General features: G+C 35.8%; 5 protein-coding genes across 6 annotated transcripts; 2 read left to right on the top strand and 3 right to left on the bottom strand.

Annotated features, from left to right (window-relative positions):
• Positions 1–531: 531 nt before the first annotated feature.
• Positions 532–2,269, bottom strand: LOC103841238 (UDP-glycosyltransferase 73D1). The gene has a single exon (XM_009117760.3). The coding sequence runs from the start codon at positions 2,181–2,183 to the stop codon at positions 678–680; it is 1,506 nt and encodes a 501-aa protein (XP_009116008.1). The 5' UTR covers positions 2,184–2,269; the 3' UTR covers positions 532–677.
• Positions 2,270–8,198: 5,929 nt separating this feature from the next.
• On the bottom strand, positions 8,199–10,105 carry LOC103841239 (UDP-glycosyltransferase 73C7). The gene has a single exon (XM_009117761.3). The coding sequence runs from the start codon at positions 9,881–9,883 to the stop codon at positions 8,288–8,290; it is 1,596 nt and encodes a 531-aa protein (XP_009116009.2). The 5' UTR covers positions 9,884–10,105; the 3' UTR covers positions 8,199–8,287.
• Positions 10,106–11,147: 1,042 nt separating this feature from the next.
• Positions 11,148–13,302, bottom strand: LOC103841240 (pentatricopeptide repeat-containing protein At3g53170). The gene is made up of 4 exons (XM_009117762.3): positions 13,068–13,302; positions 12,686–12,953; positions 11,518–12,613; positions 11,148–11,434 (listed from the first exon to the last, which is right to left on the bottom strand). The coding sequence occupies exons 1-4, from the start codon at positions 13,148–13,150 to the stop codon at positions 11,412–11,414; spliced, it is 1,470 nt and encodes a 489-aa protein (XP_009116010.1). The 5' UTR covers positions 13,151–13,302; the 3' UTR covers positions 11,148–11,411.
• A 268-nt stretch (positions 13,303–13,570) lies between these two features.
• Positions 13,571–18,465, top strand: LOC103841242 (protein fluG). Of its 2 annotated transcripts, XM_018654868.2 has the most exons (18): positions 13,571–13,775; positions 13,841–14,102; positions 14,341–14,654; positions 14,741–14,856; positions 14,931–15,036; positions 15,139–15,295; positions 15,381–15,476; positions 15,564–15,612; positions 15,706–15,977; positions 16,059–16,231; positions 16,322–16,442; positions 16,528–16,580; positions 16,664–16,793; positions 16,894–17,039; positions 17,126–17,314; positions 17,527–17,759; positions 17,916–18,058; positions 18,152–18,465. In XM_018654868.2, the coding sequence occupies exons 1-18, from the start codon at positions 13,684–13,686 to the stop codon at positions 18,212–18,214; spliced, it is 2,715 nt and encodes a 904-aa protein (XP_018510384.1). In that variant the 5' UTR covers positions 13,571–13,683; the 3' UTR covers positions 18,215–18,465. The 2 variants fall into 2 exon arrangements, with proteins under 2 accessions (XP_018510384.1, XP_033136975.1); XM_033281084.1 differs by lacking the exon at positions 13,571–13,775 and having other exon boundaries at positions 13,828–14,102; positions 18,152–18,443.
• Positions 18,466–25,024: 6,559 nt separating this feature from the next.
• LOC103842282 lies at positions 25,025–26,044 on the top strand. Its single transcript, XM_033278499.1, has one exon. The coding sequence runs from the start codon at positions 25,025–25,027 to the stop codon at positions 26,042–26,044; it is 1,020 nt and encodes a 339-aa protein (XP_033134390.1).
• Positions 26,045–27,422: the final 1,378 nt, after the last annotated feature.

Genomic DNA, 27,422 nt, shown 5'->3' on the forward strand with positions numbered 1-27,422 from the left:
TTGTTAACATCATGTTTCACTGTTGTTGGAGAACAATGTTGTTTTAACGTTTCTAACCTGAGATCATATCCTCACTCGTACAATTACATTATCATGAGTCAAGACGCCGAGATTCTATGAATCACTTTATTTTCGGATCATGAAATGTAACAACTGCATTCATTTTATTGCGGCCAACATAATGGACCAAGAACATGTATCCCATCCCACGCCTTGTTAGAAGAAGATATCTTTGTCATGACAATTTATAGGACCAACGATAAGCATAGAACCAAAGAAGAGGTTAAAGCGCCTGGTCTCTCTGCTTGATACCCTTCTTTTAGACCTTTCTATATTAATACTTCTACACACCATATTAGATTTTCAGAAGTAGTGTTAAGCATCTATCTTCTTACATTTTTCTAAAAGCTTCCAGATTATCGTAAATCTCTTTGTTAAATATCTAATGAATAAATTTTAATCACTACGTATGCTTATCGTTGACCTCTTATCTCTAATGAATACATGTTCATCAATATGTATGGCAACTAATAATATTAAGAGCCTCAAAGTTATCATAGACCTCTTTGATGATCTCTATTAAAGTAACATTTTCGTGATACTAAAATTGAATTTTTCCTTGTTTAAAACGAGTTTAACATTGTCTTTTACATTAGCATATACTACCTTAGACTTCTCTATTCGAGACTCAATTTCTCTAAGACATCTTGGATAAATAATGAAACGTTAGTACTCGAAGATCCTTTCATTTCCACAGCCTCTCTCGCCTTTACTGCAAGTTCTTGAACGCGTATCCTTTTTCCCAAGAACTCACCATCTTCATTTCCATCTTCGTCCATCAAAAGCTTTATAGCTTTCACAACACTATGTTTCTTGACCAACACTCCAACTCTTTCCTCGTCTCCCCATCTCACAGGAATCTCCACACCAACCCTAACCCCAACCTTCAACACCTCCACTACCAGTTTCTCATTGAGAAACTGTTCAGCGAACATCGGCCATGTGATCATCGGTACACCAAAAGATACCCCTTCGATCACCGAGTTCCAACCGCAATGAGTCAAGAACCCTCCGGTAGAGCCATGTGAGAGTATCATAGCCTGAGGACTCCAACCCTTTATCACTATCCCTCTACCTCTAATCCTCTCTTCAAACCTTTCACGTTTTAGCCATTCATTTAGCATATTCATGTGTTTTTCCTCGGTCTTGATCACCCAAATAAAGGGTTTGCCTGATTCCTCTAACGCTAACCCTAGTTCTATCAGTTGTTTAGGTATTAGGCGACAGAGGCTACCTAGACAAACATATAAGACAGACTTTGGTCTCATCGAATCTAGAAACTTCAAGCAGTCAGTCTCACTAATCGCAATGTTACAGTTGTTTCCTCTATCAAATAAATCCACCATACGATCATTGCATAAAGAAACTGGTCCAATGAACCATACCTTCTTCTTGATGGCTTTAGCGTAGGCCTCTGCATAGCCAGGTTCCAGTTTGTGGAAGCTATTAACAATAACCCCAAAGGCTTCAGATTCAGATTCACGCATCTTCTCGCGAACGTCATCCATATTTTCTAATTTCCTGAACGCACCTGGTAACTGAGATCCAGCTATCTCGACCTTATGTGGCATTTCTGGTATAGAGAAAGGCTCTGAGTCTGAAGAAACTGAGAGGTGCGGGCTGTGAAGATGGACGTTGTGGGAGCTTAAAAGAGAGAAACAACACATTCCGTGGAACACAACCCTTGGGATCTTGAACCTTTTCGCGGTTTTGGACGTCCAAAAAAGGCATTTGTCGGAGATTATGCAACTCGGAGGGGTTTCTTGTTCCTCAAGAAACCTCTCCAAGGGCTCCTGAATCTTGTCCACAGCGTCGTAGAACTTCCTTAAGAGGTCTTTGGAGGGCAAAGTGTCGAGAGTCTCACAATTTTCTGGAAGACCAAATTCTTTGTAGGCAATTGGGAATGTCACCACGTTGATTTGGAAACCTGACTCTGACTTTGCGCGCTCAACTGTCTTCGTAAATCTTGAAGCATTTTGAGGGGTTGAAACTATGGTGATGATGTTGCCTTGTTCCGCAAGAATTTTGGAGATATCAACCATGGGGATTAGATGCCCTTGAGCCATGAGAGGGATCAATATAAAGTGAAGTCTTTTGGCTTTTGAAACCATTTTAGTTTCCATTTTTGGGTTTATCAAATGTTTGAAGATAAAGGATGCATAACATATAGAGGATACACAGACAATCTGCTAATATGCTTATATATATACATGTGTGAATGAATCTTTATAATGGATTTTATTTAGTATTGGGTAGGTCTTCAAAACCTGTATATATTGACTTTGAATAAGTCATTATAAAAAACTTTTGTTTAGAGAACCAACTACGCATCATCATTGTTTAAAATTTTGATCGATGACGAAAGTGAGCCAGTTACTATACCATGACAATAGTGAGCTACCTCAATTTTATCAAGAAATGTATGAGGAAATTGAAATCCTCAACCCAGCTGACGTACCCGCGTACACATTACAATTTTAGTTGTGAGTTATTTTATCATTTATATAAAATAAATGAAAATTTCACTAGAATTTACGAAAGGTAGCTTCGTAGAAACAATTTATAATTATTGATTATGATATCAGTATAGAATATACAACAAGGTCAAGCATCTGGCCAAAATATGAAGTCAATGAGCGTATGTAAGAAGGTTGTACATAAACGTAAAGGTCACTGTGAGGACCGCTGGGGTCAGTTAACCTTTTCTGGTGTTGTCCCTGCCTAAAGGTTGATAACTGCTTTGTTCATCACATCGTTTAATTTGATTTTCTTTGTGGTGTAGTTCAAGATCAAGAGAGATTTGTTAACGAAGATGAAACTAATTTACTTTAGCAATTAATAGAATTCAACATGATATATGTATCAGAGTTCACGTCGACTTTTAGATTGAAAAAGAAGAAGAAAAACAAACTAAAGTTTAGACTAATCCTTAGGTTATATGATTGTTATTTTCGCGTAGTTGATGCTCATATAGTAATAAGACTATCTATATGCCTTAGAAACTGCATGGAAAATGCTGAGTTTGCCTATATGTGTCTAAGAAGTTCTTTTGCTTAATAGGTACAAATCAAATAAAACAAAGATTTTGTTGGGATGGCTAGCACGTAACGATATTATGAATGACAACTAGCATATGATCGCAAAAATATACATTGAAAAAGGCAGGAAAATAGACAAAGTAATGTGAATCCTATAACATAATGTACATGTTGCGAAATACATTTATTATCTAATGATCAGAATCATCATCTTTTATACTAGTTTCATTCAATCATTGTTGTGGAAGTTTTATCGAGATTATTATAAGCTAATGTAGTAAAACGGGTTGGACGTTTTTATCCTAAACCAAAGTTTGAACCTTAATCCGAACCAAAATTCGATCTAAACAATTATAAAATAGCATCCGGATAGGATCGAGGTAGGTATTTTCAGGTTTGAGTACAACCTGAACTAAACCAAAATCTGAAATAGGATCCAAAATCAGTTAAATAATTTAATTTTATTTTATATGTTAAGGTAATTTAGATATTTAAGAGTCTATTAAAGATTTTTGTGGTTTGTTTTGGTTTGTTTTATTTGTTATATTGAGTAATTTTAGTTAATTTAGGTAGCTTAACTAATTTTTAATTAGATTTTTGAATAATTTGTATATTTTACATATTTTGGTCATTTTTTAGTCTTTTAAATTTTTTTAGCGATTTCGGACATTGGTAATAATTCGATATGAATTGAACCCAGAAGGAACCAAACAGAAACCGATTTGAAAATTAGTAAATCCGAATAAAATTTATGACTAGGGTACGAAAAATCCAAAAAACTAAATTAATCAAACTGAATCCGAACAGAACATCACCTGGGCTAAGCCTAGTAGTAAAAATGAAAATGATAGATTCTATTATGTGTTTTTTAAGACTAAACCAAATACCATTTTATTATGTCTTCCTTCAATTATTTTGTCATTACAAAACTATAAAATGATTTAAGTGAAGGTAGCTCGACGAACTAGTTAAAGAATTTAAACAACAAGAAAGAAAAAAAATATTTAAGGAACTACCCTTGTTTTACCAGCGGCTATACCAAGAAATTTATATAATTACTCTTACTGAAAGCCAACTCGTAAATTTAAGCTAACTTTTTTTAAGAAATAAACCCCAAACATCACGGCAAAAGTTGGTTCCTATTTGCTATTTTTTTTTTTTGAACACAAAGTTGGTTCCTATTTGGTTATTTATTTGTAGGTTTTTTCCTACTGAGTTTCTTTTGAAAAGGACATTTGTTTTTAGTTTAAAGGAAAAAGGACACTTTTGACACGTTCAATTGTGCGTCGGTTGTGAACAAACCAACGTAGACTAGTTCAACCTTATGATTGATGTACATTTTGCTTTTGGTTAACCTTCTCTACAATAATTGCGCGTTAGTGGTTAATCGCCGGGCCAATAGTTAATGCTATCACGTGGCGCCGTTTCTACGCAAATGTTTTAGCATATTGCTATTATGTTTACATGTAAGTTTGTTTTTTTTTTTTTTTTTTTTTTTTTTTTTTTTGATAACTCTGGTATCTGGGCAGAGCTACATTCTCAACTATCCCCCGAAAGGGGTCCAACGCCCCCAACAGAAGGGATGTTAAATCCGTTGTGGCCAAGACTCGAACCCGGATGGCGGACAGTACAGCTGTACCTCCTTTACCACCAAGCTACGAGCGCTTGGTTAAGTTTGCTTTTGTCTATGTCTCTATTCGTATTTAATTAAGACCGAACTAAAATAGTAATAAACTGGTAAAACCATATGATACATGCAAAACTGAAATTAAATAAAAGACATGCATACGAAATTTTGGATATTTTAAGAAACTGCTATGCAATATTTCCTAAAACAACACCTATCACACTTTTAAAAAATACGCTTGAAAATTCTATTTTTCCCCCGAAAACAACTTATTTAACGCCTTAACATAAGGATTACCCAGTTTACCATGTCAAATTTTGAATTTTCTAATTTTGTAGATATACTAGTATTAAACGAAGAAAAACCAAAACATAGGTAAGGATTAATTAGAAGCAAAGCATAAAACCGTTGGTGCTAGGTTCGATTCCTAATATGAACAAAATTGATATCATTTGGTGAGACTAATATGGATCATGTTTTAAACCTCCCTTTTATTGCTTCCTTAAGATATCAATTGGGAAGCAATATGGATCATGTTTTAAAAATACAAATATTTTCAATAATTTTATAAAAATTAAAATATAATTTTGTAAATATAGTTTTTATATTTATTATAATATTATGATGTATGATATTTTTATAATTATATAAAATATAAATATTGTTAATTTATTATTTAACTGTTATTGTATGTGATGGTTAACCAGTCATAAATATCCCGTAAACGTTTCAATTGTTAACCGTAGTACCAGTCGTACAAATCTTTTAAAACCGTTTAAAACTCCAACCACCCACATTCGCTAACTCCGCAATCACTGCGGTTACAACCAGTCAGGCCTTAAGAGGCTCAAGTTTCCCAGACTTCCCCACCTTCGTCAAGTTAATTTCAAATAATAAACAAAGAAAATACTGAAAACTTTGGAGAAAATAGAAAGCATGTGTTACACCTAGAGGTCAGGCCAGATTGTATAAGAGGCTACTAAGTTAAGACCCGCGGAATGAATGTTATATATATAAATTATTTTATATAATTTAATAGTTTAAGTAATTTATAATATTTTTAAAAATTAAGTTGTCAATATTTTTTAATTTTTTTATCAAAAAAATTGTTCAAAGTACTTTCAAATTAAGATATTTATGTATTTTCTTATATGACATATAATTTAATTTAAAATGATATATATATATATATTTTTTATTTTTTATTTATTTTTAATTTCTTTAAAATGAGACTTTAAACTTATATGATTTTTTAATTATTTGTATCATGTCATAACAAAAATTTTAAACCATAGATCACAAAATTTGAATGTAAAACTTTTAAAGGTTTTAGTAATATATACTCATTTTTAAAAATTCAAAATACAACATATAAAGAAAACTTTTAATTTTTATTAAATGGTTACTAAGGTTGTTTAATTTACTTTAATAGTTTAAAATTAAAAAAATATAATATAAGACACACTTATTTTTATCAAATCTTTATTATTCAAAATCATTAATTGTCATATATACTTTATCCATATTAGGTAATTCCGTAATTTTATTTATGGAAATAATGAAGCACATTAATAATGTATTTATGGTTAGTTTAATAAAAAGTTTATTATATATTTAGATGGACCAACATATTTCTCTAAAGATTCTAAGAATCATTCTAGTGATGACATGTGGCTACAAAAAAATGTTGTAATGCTTCTCAAATAATATATAGAGGATACAAGGAAACTGCTCCAAATGTGTTTTCTCGGCATTATATAAAATAAATTGGGCCCTCGTGAGTCGTGACTTGTGTACTACATGCGGCTATATCTGTTCCAACTAATTTTGGGTTAGAAAGAACAAGAAAATTGGACTTCTTCAGGTGGTGGCTATAAGCACGAATCCAGGCCCATGAGCTAACTCAGCCTAATTATTCGATAAAAACAAAAGGAAAAAAGGCTCGTCAGGACGATCTGACACACACAACCGAGTGTCAGGAAAAGAAGGACGCTAACACCCTCCAAATGTGCCGAACGTAGCTGTCTAAACAACTCCGCCGGTTACTGTTCCAAGTCACATAAATAATGATGAAAGAAGAAGGGATCGACATGATGAGAAGTCTATAAAAGAGAGCAAAGCAACTGAGAGAGAGAGAGAGAGAGAGAGAGAGAGAGAGAGAGAGAGAGAGGTAACAATCGATATCCAGTTAGTTTTTTTTTGTATAAGCACGAATCTGGGCCCATGAGCTAACTCAGCCTAATTATTCGATAAAAACAAAAGGAAAAAAGGCTCGTCAGGACGATCTGACACACACAACCGAGTGTCAGGAAAAGAAGGACGCTAACACCCTACAAATGTGCCGAACGTAGCTGTCTAAACAACTCCGCCGGTTACTGTTCCAAGTCACATAAATAATGATGAAAGAAGAAGGGATCGACATGATGAGAAGTCTATAAAAGAGGAGCAAAGCAATTGAGAGAGAGAGAGAGAGAGAGAGAGAGAGAGAGAGAGAGAGAGAGAGAGAGAGAGAGAGAGAGAGAGAGAGAGAGAGAGAGAGAGAGGTAACAATCGACATCCAGTTAGTTTTTTTTGTATTTCCTTTCGGAAATATAACTTAAACACTTCACTAAACGAAACCTTTGACTCTTAAACATTATGATTAAGATCTTTAAGCTCGATTACAGGTTTTTGGATCCAATAATTGGGCCTTAATTTTAGGGGTGGGTACTTTACCCGATATCCGAAGTAACACCCGAACCCGATCCGAAAAACCCGAACCGAAGTAGCAAAATACCCGAACGGATATTGAATAAGGAGAGATTGGATACCGGAACCCGAACGAATAATACCCGAACCCGAATGGATATCCGAAGATAACTGAACATATGTATAATTAACATTATATTTCTAGTTTATATCTCTCATTTTATATAAAATATTTATATTGATACTACACATACTTTAAGTTCATATGATATAAATACAATTACGGAAAAAATAATTTGCTACTCACTTAAAGTGCATGTCAAGTTTTTTATTTCAAAAATTAACAAAAAGTTACATCCAAAATTAAAAAAAAATAATAACTAAATTAATATCTTTTTAGTTTTAAAATGTTATGTCAAAATCTATTAACCATTCACTCTATTAAAAAAATAAAAAAATTAGTTAACTGAAAATTATATTTTTAAATACAACAAACTTGAGAAATGAAAATTTTAATTTTTTTTTCAAAATCTAAATATCCGAACCGATCCAAAATAATCGAATCCGAACTAAAAATACCCGAACCCGATCCGAAGTACAGAAATACCCGAACGGGTTCTAGACCTCTATACCAAAATACCCAAAAATCCGAAATACCCGACCCGAACCCGAACGCCCACCCCTAGCCTTAATAGTGTTACAATAAGAAAAATTGTTTTTTTTTTGTTTTGGATTTTTGAAAAAAAATCTTGGAAAAGGCTAAGCCTAATTAACTTTCTTTAGACAAAAAAACTTATTTTTCTTTAACGTGAAGATTTAAAAATTATATTTAGAAACAATAACATTCTTAACAACGATAACTAATCTCCATTAACTATATTTGAGATTGTGATTTCTCCTTGATGTCTTGAATGAGCATTGTGATATTAGAATGTGAAGACCTTCCTTCTTCTAAAGCCTTATTTGCCATGCCACTAAGTTCTTTAACTCTTCTTATTCTTTCTTGTGCTTCTTCACTATCACCCATCAGCTCATCCACAGCCTTTCTCACACTTTCTCTACTCACCATCACTCCTATCTCTTCTTCTTTCCCATATTGCATGGATTTCTCTACTCCTATCTCTAATCCTGCTTTTAATATCTTCACAACTAACTTCTCATTGTAGAATTGTTCAGCAAACAAAGGCCATGTCAATAATGGAACTCCTGCAGTAATTCCCTCTAGAGTCGAGTTCCATCCACAATGAGTCAAGAACCCTCCTATTGATGCATGTGAGAGGATGAACACTTGTGGTGCCCAACCATTGATCACAAGTCCTCTATCTTTGATCCTCTCTTCAAATCCACTTTCTTGAATCCATTTTGCTAGCTCTCCATATTTTCCCCACTCTCTTATAACCCAAACAAAAGGCTTATTAGATTCCTCAAGGCCTAGACCTAGCTCCTTGAGCTGAGCCAAGGGAAGATTGCATAGACTACCAAGGCAAACGTAGAGCACTGAACCCTTTTCTTGCGAGTCAAGCCAGTGAAGGCATTGGTCTTGACCAATGGAAGCCTTGTCTCCTCTCTTAACTTTGTCAAACTCTAAGTTATTGCACAAGGCAACAGGTCCTACACACCAGACTTTTCCTCCTCTTGCTTTCTTATATTCTCTTACATAATCAACTTCTAACTCTTCGAAGCTATTCACAATAACACCATAAGAGTCAATATCACTTTCAATAATCTTGTCGGTACCCTCTTTCATAATTCCTTCAACAGGCTGAAGGACTGAGATCTGAGGCTTAGTGAACTCAAGTCTATCAGGCAACCCATGCAAATCGAAATACTCGTCGTCAGATTCTACAGCTTTCAAGATCCCACTTTCTCGAACCACGTGTATGCATGCAAGGCTGAAACAAGAAAATCCATGGAAGAGAAGTTTGGGAATCTTGAGTTTTTTGGCAAGGCTTGACGTGAAAGGAAGGCTCATATCTCCAATGATGCAGCTCGGTCGTGGCTGAACCATCTTCTCCATAGCCTTTTCGACTTGTTCCTCAAGCGTGTTTGCCGCGTGAAAGAACTTAACCAAATCGGCTGTTGAGTCTAGCATGTCTACACTCTCGCACCCTTCAGGTAGACCAGCTAGTTGAAAGGGAAATTTAATTTCAACGATGTTGATAGTCGAAAAGGTAGAGGAAGAAGAGAGTGAGGACTTGATCCTGGCTACGTTTTGAGTAGTTGTGATGATGGTGACAGTCACACCTTGACGCTGGGACAAGAGCTTAGAGATGTCGACCAGTGGGATCATATGGCCTTGAGCCATAAAGGGTATTACGACGAAGTGAACAAGATCATGTGAAGACATTGTGGTAGATCTTACAATTTGAAAGATAAGAAAACTAAATGTTTTGGGATTGAATATAAGGTAATGTTTCAACAAATATGTATGTAAATGTATAGCTACGCGGATAGAGTTTATATACACCATTTGTTTTGACCCGTCTTGAGAGCCGACGTTAAAATATTAGAATTTACTTTTCCAATAAAACTTTGAATTGAGTTTTGCTTCCTGCTGTAAGAAAAAAATCAACAAACAATAGTATGTGACAGTGTTTTATAAAATATCCATCTGAAAAGTATATAGACGGGTCGTTATTTAAATCGAATCATAACATGGCACGTCCTTCTCTTGAATAACATCATGACATGGCGCCAATAACACAATAATTAGTTTAATTAAAAAAGTCGCGGTTCAAATAAAGTCTGCTAAACTATACTATTTGAAGAAAATTAATTAGTGTTATCACAATCAACCATCGTTAACTTTATTCAACATAAGAGATTTCTTCGGTTGTATTCAATTTATTTGGCAAAACTAATTTAATAAGCTAGTACAGGATTGCAGCACAGTTACTTTTTACAATATCAGAAAAAACAAAAGAAATGATATTTACGATTTAAGAAATAATGCAGCTAGTAGGCTAGTAGCTACGTCAGCGTTTAGATCACAAAATTGTGTTTGACAATTCTAAAGCGCGGACGGAAGCATACTTAAGATAACTCAAAGCATCTCATTAGTTTAGTCTTACGAATGCATTAGTTTCATCATCATTTTTTTTCTGTAAATTCTAGCCATAATTAAGGTCTCAGAAGTGTAAAAGCTACGTACATATAAGTTCATCTGATGCGTAGATATTTTTTTGGTAAAAATCTGCTACGTAGATTATATAACCAAAAAGAAAACAATTTACTGAATGCATCTTAATCATCTATTATAACCAAAAAACAATCACTTAAAATCATCTGATGCGTAGATATTTTTTGGGTTTGCAGAGAGGCTCTGAGTCTAGAGGTTCCCTTGCGCTGGTGCTTATCGGTTTCTCTCATCATGGAAGATTATTAATAATGTTTTCATAACCAAATATATCTCAACTTTTTTGTTAATTTAAAGATGTGAGTAAAATTTATTTAAATTGTCTGGACATGCCAGTTCATGTTTCATTATATACATACACTCAGAAACGTAAACCCTTTCCATAATGTATGATTGATACGAATTTACATAAGAAAAAGATCCAATATAAACCTGATGTATGGTGTCCTAATGTTTTTTTTTTTTAGAATTAAAAGTTGGTTTTATTGTGTTAAAAATCCAATCCCTTTTCAAAAGGATGTTTTACAATGTAAATGTATTATTAACTGTCTAATCCTGGGCCTATGGATATGAACAGACCTTGATTCCAACTTTGAGGTTACGCCGATAATACAATTCAAACACACACATTTTAAAAATAATAATAAGACGTAACACACAACAATCAGACCCTTTACACAACAGAGCTACAAAGGTTGTCCCTTATCTACGTAACAAAGACCAAGAATTATCCATAATGCTGACATTCTATTAAGTGATGACCATGACGGTCTAGTAATCTTGCTAACCATGCCGATTCCAGAGCTTAAGTTACAGGCTTGTGAGTTATCCTCTTACTGTGAACAGCATCCAAATCACCACATCACCCCATGAGCCTCTTCTTGCCTGCATCAAATTGAAGAAACAGAGCTTAGAAAACAACTATGACCACAGTAACTACACAGCTTTTTTTTTTTTTTACAGGATACCTGAACTCTCGCAAGTGGAAATCATCTGTTTCTCAAGTTCACGAACCGCATCAAATATCCCATGAGCAGCATAAGTCTTCACCATAGTCGCAAAAGTAATCTTATCAGGCTTACATTTTCTCTCTTCCATCTGTATATACAACTCCTTCATCGTAGCCAGATCACCAGCCTCACCATACGCATTGATTATACAATTGAAGAAGACCGTATCCAGCACCACATCCGAATTCACAACCTGCCTCAAAACCGAATCTATCTTACCCACAAGACCAGCTTTGCTATACGCGTCAACAAGCGAACAGTAAGTGATTGAGTTAGGCTTCACTCCTCGATACTTCATCTTCCTGAACACCTCCTCCATCTTCTCGATCCTCCCCGCTTTCCCAAACGTCTCGATCACTATATTGTAAGTGACAACCGTCGGGGAGAAGAATCTTTTCTCCATGTAATCCATAACAGAGCTCATCTTCTTATACATCCCAGCTTTACCAAAGGACAGGATCAGTACGTTGAACGTGGTGATGTCTGGCTCCACTCCCATAAGCTGGAAACGGTTATACCAGCTCTCCATCTTCCTAATGTTGCCGCCGTTTCCATAAGAGCCAATGATTGAGTTAAACGTGTAAACATCTGGAAGAGAGTCTCCATCCTCGATCATATCAGCTAAAACGTTCTCCATCTCCTCAAACATTCCTGCTTTACCATACCCATCGAGGATAGTGTTGTAAGTCACCGTGCTGCACCTGACTCCAAGGTACGACATCTCGAGGAGGACGCGGTTAACTAGATCAAACCGGGCGAGTTTGCAGCAGCAGCTGATGAGAACGGTGAAAGTGAAGACGTCCGGGGTGCAGTCGCTGACTGATTTCATGTATTCGAGAGTTGCAAAGGCCTTTTCTAGAAGAGAGCATTTGCCGTAGACGGAGATAAGAGATGTGTAGACGTCGATGGTGGGTTTTAGTCCTTCGGATAGCATTAGTTCGAAGAGTAAGCTCGCTTGCTCAGGCTGTTTGCAGTTGCCAAGGAGTTTGAAGAGTTTTGTGTAGGTTTTGCATCTTGGTTCGTACCAATGCTGCTTTCTGAGGAGACTGAATATCTATAAAAGCAGAGAAACAGTAAAGTGAATATGGAATCTCATCAGCCAATTGTATCCACAGAGATGATGTACCTTGAGAGCAGACTGCCATCGATTCTCTTTGACAGCATCATCAAGTGCTTCGAGAACAGCTTTTGGCCATAAAGTGTTGTACTTTTCGGAGTTGGCTTTCCTCTCTATGCTCTTAACAGCAGCGTCTGTTCTAAGAATCCGAGATAATTCTCTCTTGGGATCTACTTGGTGTTTTGTTGATATCAACCCAGAGCTCTTTTTATCTTTACGTTCTTTGGGGCTTTTCGTCGAGCACGTTGTGGGCACCACTGAAACAGAGGCTACACGCCTAGAGAGAACAGAGAATGATGATATAAGTTGCTGAAGATAAAGCTAGTGCAAGTGTGAAATACCCAAAGAAACGTAAAATCATAAACAGCTAGAAGAGATATGAGAATGTTACCGAGAAAAGCAGTGAATCGTTTGTATGATTTCATTGGCGCAAAGAGAAGAAGAACCTTGAACAGGTTGTTGTATAAATGCCATCAAAAGATTGGGAGACGAGAAGACTCCAAAGTTCCTGCGTAGACGAAACCTTCGCAACTAGAAGACACAGTTGCTCCTGCTTCATCTTTTTGTATCTTCGGTTTGATTTCGATTTGAAACCTTCGGTTTTAGAATCTTGGTTTTGTAATTGGACCGGAAACTATCATTTTGATGGAATTTTGATGTGGTTTTGTCTTACTTGGGATTCCGGTTTACTATCAACGGTTTGATTGGTTTGTGAAAAGACGAATTAACCAAATGGATTTTCGGTTCTATTTGTTAACCAAAGGTTAGAATTTAGGAATATGACTGGACCGGTTTTAGAAATTTAGAAAGTTTATCCGAATCACCAACTAGGTAGGATACGAGTGGCAGTGCTTTGACAATGACACAAATCACAAGGTGAACAAGCACAAGAGAATTGGGACATGCAAGAAAAAAAAGGTTATCCTTGTCACCTAAGAATGACACGTGGACGGTGATGGTTTGCGTGGACAAGCTGAATAGCTCATCTCCACCAAACTCCGACGTGAATGAAAAAAAGTCAGAGATACATCAATGTCCACCGGCCAAAAGTCAGATCACAAAACGAAGACTTAAAAAGAGGAGAAAATCACTACTACTTCTGTGACGTTCTCAAGTATAAAACCAAGACGAAAAAAGAGGAGAAAATCACTACTACTTCTGTGACTGTAACGTTCTCAAGTATAAAACCAAGACGAAACAAACTTGTTCCAACAGTCTTCTTCTTCTTGAGTTTGAGTTTAATTTTACTAATAGAGAGATGGAGATGGAATTTAAGGAGTTGAAGGAAGCAATAGATCAAGTAGAGCTAGTTGATGCTCACGCTCACAACATTGTCTCTCTCGAATCTTCCTTCCCCTTCATCGGAACTTTCTCCGAGGCCACCGGAGACGCCTTATCCTTCGCTCCACACTCTCTCTCCTTCAAGGTATACCAAGTGTCTCATGTCATGTTTGTTTATCGATCGATCACACTCCCTCTAGCTCTTAGTCTTGAACTCTTGATTTAGCTCTCTAAACGGAATCGTTTTGTGTGTGATTAGTTTCTTAATGACTTTGTTAATGGGCTTTCTTGTTAGTCCATCATTTTAATGAATTGCTTACTACGTTACTTGGAATCATAAAAATAAGCTGACTTACTCATGTGTATAAATGTTTTGGTTACAGAGGAATCTGCGGGAGATTGCTCAACTCTATGGCACTGAAGTGTCTTTGGAAGCGATTGAGAAACATCGCCAAGCCTCTGGTTTGCATTCTTTCACTTCCAAGTGTTTCAAAGAAGCTGGAATCTCTGCTCTGCTCATCGATGATGGATTGAAGCTTGACAAGAAGCATGACATCGAGTGGCACAGAGACTATGTTCCATTTGTTGGTCGAGTGTTGCGAGTCGAAACTCTTGCAGAGCAAATCCTCGACGAGGAGATCAGTTCTTCTTGGACTCTTGATTCGTTCACTAAAGCCTTTGTTGAAAGATTAACTTCATATCCTTTTAGCTGGTCTTTTCATGGTTTATAAAATATTAATACACTTGTGATGTTGGTTTTACCTTGACGTTTGGATGGGTCACGCTTGTTCCAGAGATTGTTGCTTTGAAAACTGTTGCAGCTTACCGTAGCGGTTTGGATATTAATACTCATGTGAGCAAAGAAGCTGCTGAGAATGGCCTTGTTGAAGTCTTGCAAGGTAAGGTTGATATGTATTATGGTCTTGTAGTATGTCTTTAAAGATCGTCAATACTTATTATCTTCTTTGTGCAGCTGGAAAGCCTGTCCGAATTGGAAACAAAAGCTTGATTGATTACATTGTTACACTTAGTTTGGAGATAGCTGAACGTCACGGCTTGCCTTTGCAGATTCACACAGGGTATGTAGACTTCTTGAGGATCTTTAATGTTTTTGTGTGTTGATGTTAATAAAGTTTGACTTTGCATTATACAAAACTGAATCTTTGTTCTGCATGAACCAGTTTTGGCGACAGGGATTTAGACTTGCGGTTGGCAAATCCTCTTCACCTTAGAACCCTCCTTGAGGACAAAAGATTTGCAAAGTGTCGTATAGTTCTTCTTCATGCGTCTTATCCATTCTCAAAGGAGGCATCATATTTGTCTTCAGTTTATTCTCAGGTTTTGCTTCATGAACACTTCACTTATCTGTGAAACTATGCGATAACTTTTGCTTACTCTTTGATGGATCTTTTTGTTTCTTTAGGTTTATCTTGATTTTGGGTTAGCGGTTCCAAAGCTTAGTGTCCACGGTATGGTGTCTTCAGTTAAGGAGCTTCTTGACTTGGCCCCAACAAAGAAGGTTAAATACACCCAAGAAAACAAAATAAACATTATTTTTTGTTATTCATGTGTGACATGAAAAGCTAAACTATAAGAGATACTGCAGGTGATGTTCAGTACTGATGGATATGCATCTCCTGAGACCTACTATTTAGGTAAAAGTTCGAGTTGCTACCTCTTTTTTTTATAAGTTTTGAAACTAGAAATCTCCTCGGTTCATTCTTGAACTAAGTTTTTTGCTTTTACAGGTGCAAAGAAAGCACGAGAGGTCATCTACTTAGTTCTGCGTGATGCATGCGCCAGTGGTGATCTCTCACTCATGGAAGCTATTGATGCAGCTAAAGACATTTTCTCACGGAATTCAATTGCATTTTATAAGCTTAATCTAGATGTTAACTCCTCTAGTCCCCAAAGAAGAATCTCGCTTGCACCACAGATGAAGGAGCCTGATGTTGAAGAAGATAGTAGTTCTTTTGTGCGCATTATTTGGGTGGATACATCTGGACAACAAAGATGCCGTGTGAGTGTTTCTTAATTCATCTCGACTTTTTTTGTTCTTTATAACTACATGACCTTGACTATAGTTATGTTTGTTGTACAGGCCGTTCAAGCGAATCGTTTTAACAAAAGTGTGAAGAAGAGTGGTATTGGTCTGACTCATGCATCAATGGGAATGTCTTCATTTACTGATGGACCAGCAGAAGAGTCTAAATTGACTGGTGTGGGTGAGATTAGATTGGTTCCAGATCTATCAACCAAGCGGACAATACCATGGTACCTTGCTCGTGTTCATTCTCGTTGCATTTAACATCTTTTTCCTTCCTTCTTTATTACATTTGATCATATCATGTTTATTACCGTCAGGACAAAGCAAGAGAGCATGGTTTTAGCTGACATGCTCCTAAAGCCTGGTGAAGCATGGGAGTATTGTCCAAGAGAGACCTTAAGAAGAGTCGCAAAAGTTCTTAAAGATGAATTTGACTTGGTAAAAATCTCCTTTTATACCCCCACTCTACCCCCTCTGTGGTTATTTTATGTAGCTTGAACACCAAGTTTCTTTGGCCTTTTAGGTAATGAATGCTGGTTTTGAGAATGAGTTTTATCTACTCAAGAATATTGTGAGGTATGTGACTATAAGTTTCTTGAATCTTGGTTTCTTTGTTTAATCCAATCATTTTCATGAACCTTGCCAAACACTTTTTAAAGGGAAGGGAAAGAAGAGTATGTTCCTTTTGACTTTGGTCCTTACTGTTCCACATCCTCATACGATGCTGCTTCTCCACTTTTCCATGAAATTGTACCAGCGCTCGAATCCTTGAACATCACTGTTGAACAGGTTAAAAACATTTTTTTTTAAAATTGAATGCTGATCAGCCATAGATTGCAACTAATAACTATATATCATCTGTTCTTGACATGTATATCTGTTGTCATAGTTTCATGCGGAATCTGGGAAAGGTCAGTTTGAAGTATCTCTAGGTTACACCGTCGCATCCCATGCAGCCGACAACTTGGTATACACACGTGAAGTTATAAGATCGGTCGCAAGGAAACATGGGTTGCTAGCAACCTTTGTTCCAAAGTATGTCAGTCTCTTCCCCACTGAACTATAAACTTTAACCACTGATTTTTTTTAAAAGAATGCATTTGTGTGTGTGCTTTCTCCAGGTATGATTTGTGTGACATTGGTTCTGGATCACATGTGCATTTAAGTCTATCGAAAAACGGTGAAAATGTCTTCCCAGCATCTGATAAATCATCTGCTCATGGAATGTCTTCCACCGGAGAAGAGTTCATGGCTGGGGTTTTGTTTCACCTTCCTTCAATCTTAGCAGTTATAGCTCCACTCCCAAACAGGTAAGCAAAAACGTATTTTCTCGAATGGTTTTGTTTTGTTGTGAACAAACTCAAGAAAAAGAAACTGGATTAAAGCAAATGCCCAGTTAAAAGATTTAATTAACCCAAATAAATGTGTTTTTTTTACTGGTGCACCGTGATATCATTTCAGAACCATCGAGTTTCTTCAGTCAGTTGTTTCATATTAAGTTTCACTTTGTAATAATCTTCAGCTATGACCGAATCCAACCTAACACATGGAGTGGAGCATTCCAATGTTGGGGCAAGGAGAACAGAGAGGCGGCTATACGAACAGCCTCTCCACCCGGAGCTCCTGATGGTTTAGTTACTAATTTTGAGATCAAAACTTGTGATGGCGCTGCAAATCCTCACCTTAGTTTGGCCATTATAATGGCTGCTGGAATTGATGGTCTCCGGCGTCACCTTCAACTTCCTGAGCCAATAGGTAATAAGAACTTTCTGTCATTCATTCTCATATTTTTTTGAGGGTTATTTTAGTCTTAAGAAATCGTTTCTGATAGTATTTTTGCGCAATATATATATATATATATGTTATGAAGTGCATCTTACATGTCACCATTTTTGTTTGATGAAACATCAGATACAAATCCGGCTGATGTGGCTGCGACACTGAAGAGACTTCCTGAATCGCTCTCAGAAGCTGTTGAAGCTCTGGAGAAAGACCAAGTCCTCCACGAGTTGCTCGGACAAAAGCTTTTAGTTGCCATAACAGGAGTTCGTAAGGTATGTCGTTTTAGTTCCAACTTTTCAATAGATTTGCTATGGTAACGAAGTACGTAAGCATTAATCTATGTTTTTGTCTCCTATTTTTAACAGTCTGAGGTCGAGTATTATTCGAAGAACCCTGATGCATGCAAGCAACTCATTCACCGATACTAATCCTTCTCTCTTGAGATTTAAGATGGTGATTACTCGATCATGTGGCTTTTATTCCTTGTTGAGTTTATATTTTCAGATCAGTCAAGAATAATCATTGGACATTAGTGGGCCAATGGAACTGTCTTTCTAGGACAATAATGGACCCATGGAACTGTATTTCTATCGTTGTTACCAGTTAGCACTTTTTCACGGATTGAAAATGTATGGAAGTTTCCTTAATTCTATAATATTTTATGGGTCGGATTTACAAATTTTACAAACTGAGGTTACAATATTGAATATATATCTTTCTCGATAGGAGCAGATGCAAACGTGACATAAAGATGTATGTGGGTTAGGAAAAAAAAAAACTAAATTTCATATTTCGAGACGCGTGCTTAAACTCTTTTCTTACTTTTTCGTCCCAAGCTTTCAAAAGTCTCACGTTCTGCTCCTCTGTTTATGTTTAATAGTTTTTTCGTATCTTATATTTTCTTTCTTTAAAATCTTCTCTAGTTTCTCAGTACAAACCGTATCTGTTGAGTTTGCTTATCAACCCTTTACTCATTTTTCTCTATTTACTTATATAAAATCATATAATATTTTAATTTGTATAGCTCCTCAAAAATATCAGTAAAAGGGCATAAATATCTTGAAGAGGGTCTCATGGCTTGGTTTGGATCACGAGAAGGCTGAGAGGAGGTTTAAAAAATAGAGTCTCTGATTTTTTGATTCTTTGTACAAAAATAAAACAGTAGCATCAGATGTAATACAGTTTTGGCTGAATAAATTTTACATTCATTCAAAAAAAAAAAAAAAATATCAGTAAAAGGTCTAGAAATTTATAAATATGTAAAAGTGAGATATGTATGTTTCACTTGTTAATGCTCAAACAAGTGGACGAACTAAATCTATCCTCATGTGAGTTGTATCTGACTGGGGACGAGAACATAGTAATAAGTCCAAATGTTTTTCTTCCAAACTTCATGATCTATTCACACGGACAAAATAGTTTCGGAGCTTTCCATGCTTCTCTTTGCAAAGTGATCAGCAAAAACATTGAATACAAAATAACTTAATTTTTTAAAAGAGCATCAAATATCGTAAAGAAAATAAGTCAGTGTAAAATCAAACTGTTCACAAAAAGCCAATGCAAGGTTTTTGGAAATGATTCTTGTTGTCGCATGTACGCTATGGTAGCGTACTGGATTTTTATTTACAAAATGTAATATATTTAAGCAAATCGAATGTAGTTTATATATTGGATCCAAAATATACATGTTGCCCTATTGAAATTAGTAATCTATATCAGTCCTGATCTATATAATATATACACAGATGAGTTTGTTGTTGACAATTTGTAGATTTGGTACTAAGAAATGTTAAACTGTATTTCGTTAATGAACCTTCTTTTATTAATCTGGATCTTCTTATAAGTGCCATCGTTTTAGCTAACAATTTGAGTTTAACGATGAAAGCTTATTAAATAATACGTGAACTGAATCACAGTGAAGCATAAGTAATAGGCAGATTGTGAAGCTACCAAGTTATTTATAGGTTTAAATATACCAAGTCGAGAAATGTGATTCAGGATCAGTTAGATGTGATGCGGTCATTCAGATTCTGATCGATGGAGCGATGATCCAAGCCTGCAAGTCTAGCTCTAACAAGCCACTGAAGGTTTAATCACCAAGGATCTGGCATTCCTTACGTTACACAAGAAATACACGACAGGCTGAAGTATGAAATTGCATATTGAGTTTGTTTGGCGTTACGATCGAGAAGCAGAATGAACCCAACTCACTGTCTTCAAATAATGAAGAGACGAGAGTGTATGATGAATGAAGAATGAAATTGCATATTGAGTTTGTTTGGCGTTACGAGAAACAGAACGAACCCAACTCACCGTCTTCAAACAATGACGAGGCGAGTGTATGATGAGTGAAGAATGAGGTTTGCTGATAAATTAATGTAAACATAGCATGTTCCAGAAATTTAATCTAAACATCCACAAAAAAAATTCGTAAACAAACATGCAAAACATGAACTAAACCATTGTAAATTTTCTCTTTAATTGCATGGCTCTACGTAGCTCGTTATTTCCTGGAAGATGACATATAAAACAATATATATGAAATGTTGTTTAGTCTCACCAAAAAGGTGTATCATGAGATGAAGATTATAAGTATATATTAGACATACTCAAGTTCTCCAAAACCAACGTGTGATGCTAAGCACATACGTAGTAAAATGTAGATATTTTAGTCCACCACGACATAGAAAGGTACTAAAGTTTGTATAGCTGTTAAAGATGTACATGTCACTTGGGACGAGCTAATATAACTATATAATTAACGCTAATAACATAGTCAACGTGGTGAGTTTAACTTGAACGACCAAGAAAATAAGTTAATTAATGCACTCTTATAATTGTTATTTTCCCTTTCTATTTTCTGATTTTCTCTATTCATCAATAATTATTTCTCATTCTTCCATGCATCAATTTGACACAACGAAAAGATAATCTTCTATAGTTCAAACACAATGCTCTAAGATCCAAGAGAATTATAGATCCACCATATTTTCTTTTTGTTAATTTGTATTATGCAATCGAGTTAAAAGTAAATACGAATATACGATGAGAAAACGAGTTAACAGAAAGAAGAAAAAAGAACGTAAAATTCTATGGGAAAATAACATAGGTTCATTAGAGCATCATTATCTACGGTTTCTTGGAGTGGGATTCTGAGAGTAATATAAGAAATTGTTTCTTAATTTTTAATTAAAAAGTTAAGAAATTGTTTTTTATATTCCTCTCAGAACCTAACTCTAAAAAAACGTAGATAATGATGTTATAATGCTTTTTGAGAAGAGCATATAAAGTAAAATAGTAAATACAATTTCATTACTTTGGGGGTGATTGGTTGGGTTGTAACTGTAGAAAATTTACTTTAGCATTTTGTCTGTAGGATTTTTGATTTAGCTTTAAGTGATGTAGATTTAAAATTTCCTACGGCTAAAAAAATGAGGCTTTAGAAAATAAGATTTTTACAACCATTTTTGTGTGTTTTTGCTGTAGCTTTAATTTTTTGGTTGTAGCTTTAAAAACCAAGATAAAACATTATTGGTAATATTTAAGGTTTTAGATGAAAATTAAAGCTAAAACCACTTTCTTCAAAAAAAACTGTAAATACCTTAAAATCATTAACTTTATTGACAAAATGCAGTTCTGAGTGGACCCACTGTATAATACAAAGATTCGAATAATTAATAATGTGAGGTAAGAGCTTTTGACTATTTCCCCTCCCAGACCGAGAGCCTAGAAGCGAGAGATGGCCAACCTAACACAGCGCTGCGGTCAAAGATAGTGTATCTTCCGTATCAGAACTAATATATAAGCTTTTATGTCGTCAGATTTTATTTTACTTAGTTATATAATTTTTAATGTCTTATAGTTGATTTGAAGAAAAGGCCTAGTAAGACAAGATGAATATAGCAAGGAAATCGAGCCACAAGGGAGCTAGTTGTTAACAAGGTATTTTTGCGGTCACTCTTAACATATCTACTTTTAGCAAGTAATACGTAATTTAGCAAAAAAAGAAGAAGATTATCTTATAAATAGTTAGCTTTAGATTTGCTTAGATCATGTTTGTATTAATGACTAGGGTCGGCCCGCCCTACGGGTGGGATATTAGTTAATTTGATATTCACTAAATGCTCGAGTTGAAATTTGTTTTAAGATTCAAGAATTTGGTTATCTGTTATGTCTTACTTATTAGTATGCGGTGGTATAGTTGTTTTTCGATTATTCTTGCTTTGATATTGTATCAAACTAGGCAAAGAGCCCGTGCGATATCGCACGGGAACTCATTTTATAAAGAATAATTTATAATTTATAATTTTATATGCATGATAAAAAAATTAAATCATATAAATAATTAAATTTAATTTTGATGATTAAAATATGATTTCAAAGTATTCAAATATATATATATATATATATTTTATAAACCTTAATGTTCCCTTTAATTTTTTATCAAAACACATATTGCATACAATTGTGTCTTCATCCTTTTTAAGTTTTTTCATACATTTTTCACATGATAGTTATCTTCAACCACTTTTTGAACAAAATGCAAATTTTTTTTTTGCATGATATATAATTTTTTTTCCTATTTAAGACATAATATTAAAATTATTAGTTTATAATTTTAAACAATTATAATTTATATGTTGGTAATTGTTATTTTGTATATTTATCTACCTGCTTTATTTATTGAAAATGAATATTCAGAAAATTGAATATTGTAATAAATATATGTTGATTTACGTTAATATGACCCGTCTCATTTATAATATTTTTTTTTTAATTTTTGGGAGAGTTCTTATAAAATACCAACACTTATTATATAAACTAACACATTACTTAAATAAAACCAATATTTTTTAAAGCAATCCCACTTTGAAATGAAAAGACACCTTGTTTAGATGAAAAGTTACAACTTTGACATTATTTTTTTCACCATTTTATTATTAGTAGATTAGTGAAAATTTGATTTGAAAAATGCATGGGAGAGACTATTTATAGATTTTTTAAAGCCTATTTGAATAGTCACAACCCTTCAATATGAATAGTCGCATTTTTCTAATACTCACAACTTCTCACTTTTTAAAAGATACTAGTGAATAGTCACAATCTTACAGCATATAACTTTAAGAAAAGACACAACCCTCTACACATATTTTTCAAAAGACACAACCTTTCAACATAATTAAAGTTCACAACCTTAGAAATTAATTGGAAAAGACACAACCTTACAACATAGAACTTTTAGAAAAGACACAACCATTTACACTACTTTTCAAAAGACACAACCTTTCAACATAAGTAGTTCACAACCTTAGAAATTAATTGAAAAAAACACAACTTTCCAACATAGAACTTTTAGAAAAGACACAACCCTTTTACACTTCCTTTTCAAAAGACACAACCTTTCAACATAAGTGGACTCACAACCTTTGGAATTAATTGGGATTGCTATTATTAGTAGATTAACTAATTGTCCAACTCATAATTATAGATGTACAAATGTGGATTTGTGATAAAGTTTGATGACAATACTGTTTTTTTTAATTCTTATTCATAGTGGAGTGTGCATGTGTCAGAAAGAGGCCTATAACAACTTTTATGTTTTTGTGTATGGATTTTAAATATATATTATTTTGTATAATGCATACTTGCTCTACAACATTTGCTTGTAAACTAAAAAAATTGTTTTCTATATTTTTAAAAGAGAAAATATTTAGTCTAGAATATAACATGGACATATGTATTGACTATATATAGAAGTTGGGTGTTATTTTAAAATGACATATGTATAAAGATTTTTCAACCATTACTTCACTGGCACAAAACATTTATATCTGTAAATACTTTCTTTTAAAAGCAAAACTAATAAAAGCGTGTACAACAAATGTATTTTGATATATATTATATGCATCAAGTTATAAAGGTTGGAAACATTACAAAACTGTTTGGAGCAAAGTTTTAACTTCACAATCTTCATCTTGACGTCAGTTCAGTGTCGGCCCTGGCCACAAGCAGAAGAAGCATGGGCTTCCAGCTGACACGATAATAAGTATTTTCGCGGTCACATATTTATAAAAAGTGACTTTAGCCTAGTGGTTCTAAGAGAAATTACCAGTGCTAGAGGTGTTGGGTTCAATTACCCTTAACTGTATTCATTTATTTTGGCCCTAAATATAAAATGGGACACGTATCACTCCCAGAACGCACAAATTGATGACGTGGCTTCACGGAAGAGAGGCGAACATTTTTTTATATATATAGATTCCTGAAATCGATAATATGAAGCAAATAATTGTTTTAAATGTGTATATTCGACTGGAAGGTCATGAACACAATTTCTTATTTCTTTAAATTGTTTTAATACACTTTTTTACCTATTTAGTTAGGTGAAGAAGTGTAGAGGTATGTATAGTTTCCAAAGCCATAAATATCTAGAGATAAATATCCTAATCTAACTGTTTTTCACTTTGATAGTAATTGGAGATTCTAAACTATGGGTTATGGTCTTATGGATAATTACATATTGATGATAAAAGATACAGACTATTGCAAAAGTTGATAAAGAAGATTACTTTACGTAATGTAGGCGTTTTAATGAATTCATCGTCCGTAGAAAATAATACAAGCAATGACCTTACTAGACATTATGATTGGTTACAGTGATCTTAATACAAGCAAGTCTATATCTTTAATTTATATCTACATACTGTTTTTTTTCTCCTCCAAAGATGGCGCCTAATATCACGTAACTAAGCGCCACACTTAGTCGTATATTAGTAATCTAACATTAATAATCTTTCAATCACGCTCACATAACAATCCTTGTTTGTCAAATATTATTTTCAACCGAGACTCTTTTTTCTCTCGTTTAAGGCGATTTCCGGTGAGCTTCTATGTGAAGTTCGGTTTCCTTTTTTAAAAAAATTTCTTTCCCTCTCCGTGAGTGGAATTTTATTCCGGCACACTCAAAGGTGGTCGTTTTTTGGAAAGTCTCAATTCTCCATTATTCTATCACCTAATTCTCTCCCATCCTATATTGTTTTTCCTTATTTGATCGGTCTTCTTTCCCTCTTTGATTCTCTCATCCCCAAGTCTTTCCTTTTTCCATGATTTCTCAAAAAGTTATGAGCGAATTTTGAGTTATTAAAGGCAAATTTACTTCAATCACGCTCGATCTCTTACCTAAGAATTTGCTACTCCTTCTCTCTACCGGCGCCGGAAACTCTCATTGTCGTGAAGATATGGCTGACTTACTCCAGAAAGCTATTCAATCGATGTCGTTGGAGGAGGAAGAACCTCTGACTCTACCGGATAGCCCGAGGTTTAGAGTTTTTGATGAAAACGAAACAAGCTTGTTGGGGAGGCTCTTAAACCCAGATTGTCAGTCTATGGAGAGGATGATAGAATACATACCAACAGCTTGGAGGGTTTATGGGAGAGTGCGTGGTATCGCCCTGTCTCGGGACAGATTCCAGTTTGTGTTTCAGCGGGAAGAGGATCTTGTGACAGTGTTGAAAGATAGGCCATGGTCTTACAACCATTGGACTATGGTTCTGGAGCGTTGGACAGCAAATCCACCAGCAAGCTTCCTACAGTCTATGTTGATTTGGATCAGAATGCGTCACATCCCAGTCAACTTTTTTACGGTTGAGACCATGCACAAGCTGGCCTCCGAAGTTGGCAAAGTTGTTGAAGTAGCCTATGATCCTAAGGTATCTCATACTAAGGATTACATAAGGGCTTTGGTGTTATTCGATACCAATAATCCTGCAAAAGCTTCGCGTAAACTCACGATTAAAGGAGGGACTGTAACAATTGAGTTTGACTACGAGAGAATTCACAAGCGATGTTTCCATTGCCTACGCTTGACGCATGAGAAAGCTAAGTGTCCTTTCCTTAAAAAGGGCCTTAACAGAGTGCAGTCGGTTGTTGAGGTGCCAAGAGTGGAACATAGAGGTCCGGTGCTGACCGAGCCGTTGAGTGGTCCTCCAGGCTTTCCACTCATGTTCCCAGAGCTTTCAGGGGAAGATCGTAAAATGGCAATGCTCTATATATCACACGCCGATCCTACTGAGCGACTGGCTAGGATTGAAAGAGTCAAGCAAGGGATAGCTGAGAACACTGCAGCTTCATCAGTACACTTAACGCGCATTACTAAAGAGCTGGACAAAGGAAAAGGGCCTGTCTTCTCCTACACGGCACTCCTGGAATCTCAACATCGACAACTCCCTTCAGATTGCAGCTCCCCGGTCTCACAATGATGACAATAGTGGTGAAGGTACGGAGTCCTCGGGTTCCTTGTTCCCTGCTTGTTCTGCCCCCATTGCTCCATCGGGTTTTCAGCTTGGCCCTTCTTCGGAAGGGCGAGTCATTGGAAGTACAGGAGCTCACAAGTCGCAGAGGAGACGTCCTCAGGCATGGAAACGAAGAGCCACAGGCAAAGATCTGAAACTGCCTGCCCCACTCTCTATTCCAAGCGAGTCTGGACCTATATCGAGCTCCAAACGAAAGGCGGCGTCTCCCTTGCCAGCTACAGAAAACAAAAACAAAAAACTTTCAGAATCTACGGTGGCTTCCGTATTGAAGCCGCTGCCTCCCCAATGAGTATTCTGTCTTGGAACTGTCGAGGTGCAGGAAGCATCGACACAGTTCGCCAACTCCGGGCTCTTCGTCGCAAGTTCTTCCCGGATTTTATTTTTTTAATGGAAACAAAGCAACAGTCAGATTACGTTATTGGTTTGAGGAAAAGTTTAGGTTATGATCATGTTCTCACGGTGGATCCAGAGGGCTTAAGTGGAGGGTTAGCTGTGATGTGGAAGGATAGCTATAAGGTGGAGTTGTTATCTAGTGACAAGAGGATTATAGATTTGAAGGTCACGTGTGGCTCCTCTGCTTTCTTTTTGTCATGTGTGTATGGCGACCCGGTGGTCGCAAATCGTCGCCAAGTCTGGGACCGTCTAACCTCTATAGGTTTGGTCAGAGATGAGGCTTGGGTACTAGCTGGTGATTTTAACGAACTTCTCTCTAATGATGAGAAAAGTGGTGGAGCAATTCGCAGTGAAGCTAGTTTTTGGGATTTCTGCAATCTGGTTCAGAATTGCAAGCTGCGTGAACTCAGACACACTGGAATCAGCCTATCATGGGCTGGTTGGAGAGAAAATGACTGGGTTCAGTGTCGCTTAGACAGGAGTTTTGGTAATGATGAGTGGTTCTCTCTCTTCCCTCGTTCTAACTTGGAATACCTAGAGCTGTGGGCTTCAGACCACAGACCCATCCTGATTCGTTTTGCCTTGCAAAATGAAAATCAAAGCAAGCGACATTTCTTCTTTGATAAACGAATGCTCTCTAGGGAAGGTTTTGAAGACCTGGTGAGGTTAAGCTGGGAAGGCGAAGTGGGTGATCAGAGTTGCACAATGGATCGCATTCACCGTTGTCGTCGCAAGATTCTAGAATGGAAGAAACACTCGGACCTCAATGCGAGAGACAAGATTTCACGGCTTAAAGCTTCTCTGGAATTGGAAGTGTCCAAGCGATATCCCTCTTATGATCGTATGAAAGACTTGAAACTCAAGCTAGAGGAAGCTCTTCGAGAGGAAGAGTTGTTCTGGAGACAAAAATGTCGCGAGGAATGGCTGCGAG

The sequence above is a fragment of the Brassica rapa genome, chromosome A09 (genome assembly GCF_000309985.2).
Source record: "Brassica rapa cultivar Chiifu-401-42 chromosome A09, CAAS_Brap_v3.01, whole genome shotgun sequence".
Lineage (NCBI taxonomy): Eukaryota > Viridiplantae > Streptophyta > Magnoliopsida > Brassicales > Brassicaceae > Brassica > Brassica rapa.

Excerpts from the sequence above, each read along its gene's own strand:
- LOC103841239 (XM_009117761.3), bottom strand. The coding sequence starts at position 9,883 with ATGGTGTATATAAACTCTATCCGCGTAGCTATACATTTACATACATAT.
- LOC103842282 (XM_033278499.1), top strand. The coding sequence starts at position 25,025 with ATGGCTGACTTACTCCAGAAAGCTATTCAATCGATGTCGTTGGAGGAG.
- LOC103841238 (XM_009117760.3), bottom strand. The coding sequence starts at position 2,183 with ATGGAAACTAAAATGGTTTCAAAAGCCAAAAGACTTCACTTTATATTG.
- LOC103841240 (XM_009117762.3), bottom strand. The coding sequence starts at position 13,150 with ATGGCATTTATACAACAACCTGTTCAAGGTTCTTCTTCTCTTTGCGCC. Across the intron at positions 12,614-12,685 it reads GATGGCAGTCTGCTCTCAAG|ATATTCAGTCTCCTCAGAAA; the intron begins GTACATCATCTC and ends CTGCTTTTATAG. Across the intron at positions 11,435-11,517 it reads TTCCACTTGCGAGAGTTCAG|GCAAGAAGAGGCTCATGGGG; the intron begins GTATCCTGTAAA and ends AATTTGATGCAG.
- LOC103841242 (XM_018654868.2), top strand. The coding sequence starts at position 13,684 with ATGAAAAAAAGTCAGAGATACATCAATGTCCACCGGCCAAAAGTCAGA. Across the intron at positions 17,040-17,125 it reads CTAGCAACCTTTGTTCCAAA|GTATGATTTGTGTGACATTG; the intron begins GTATGTCAGTCT and ends TGCTTTCTCCAG. Across the intron at positions 17,315-17,526 it reads ATAGCTCCACTCCCAAACAG|CTATGACCGAATCCAACCTA; the intron begins GTAAGCAAAAAC and ends AATAATCTTCAG.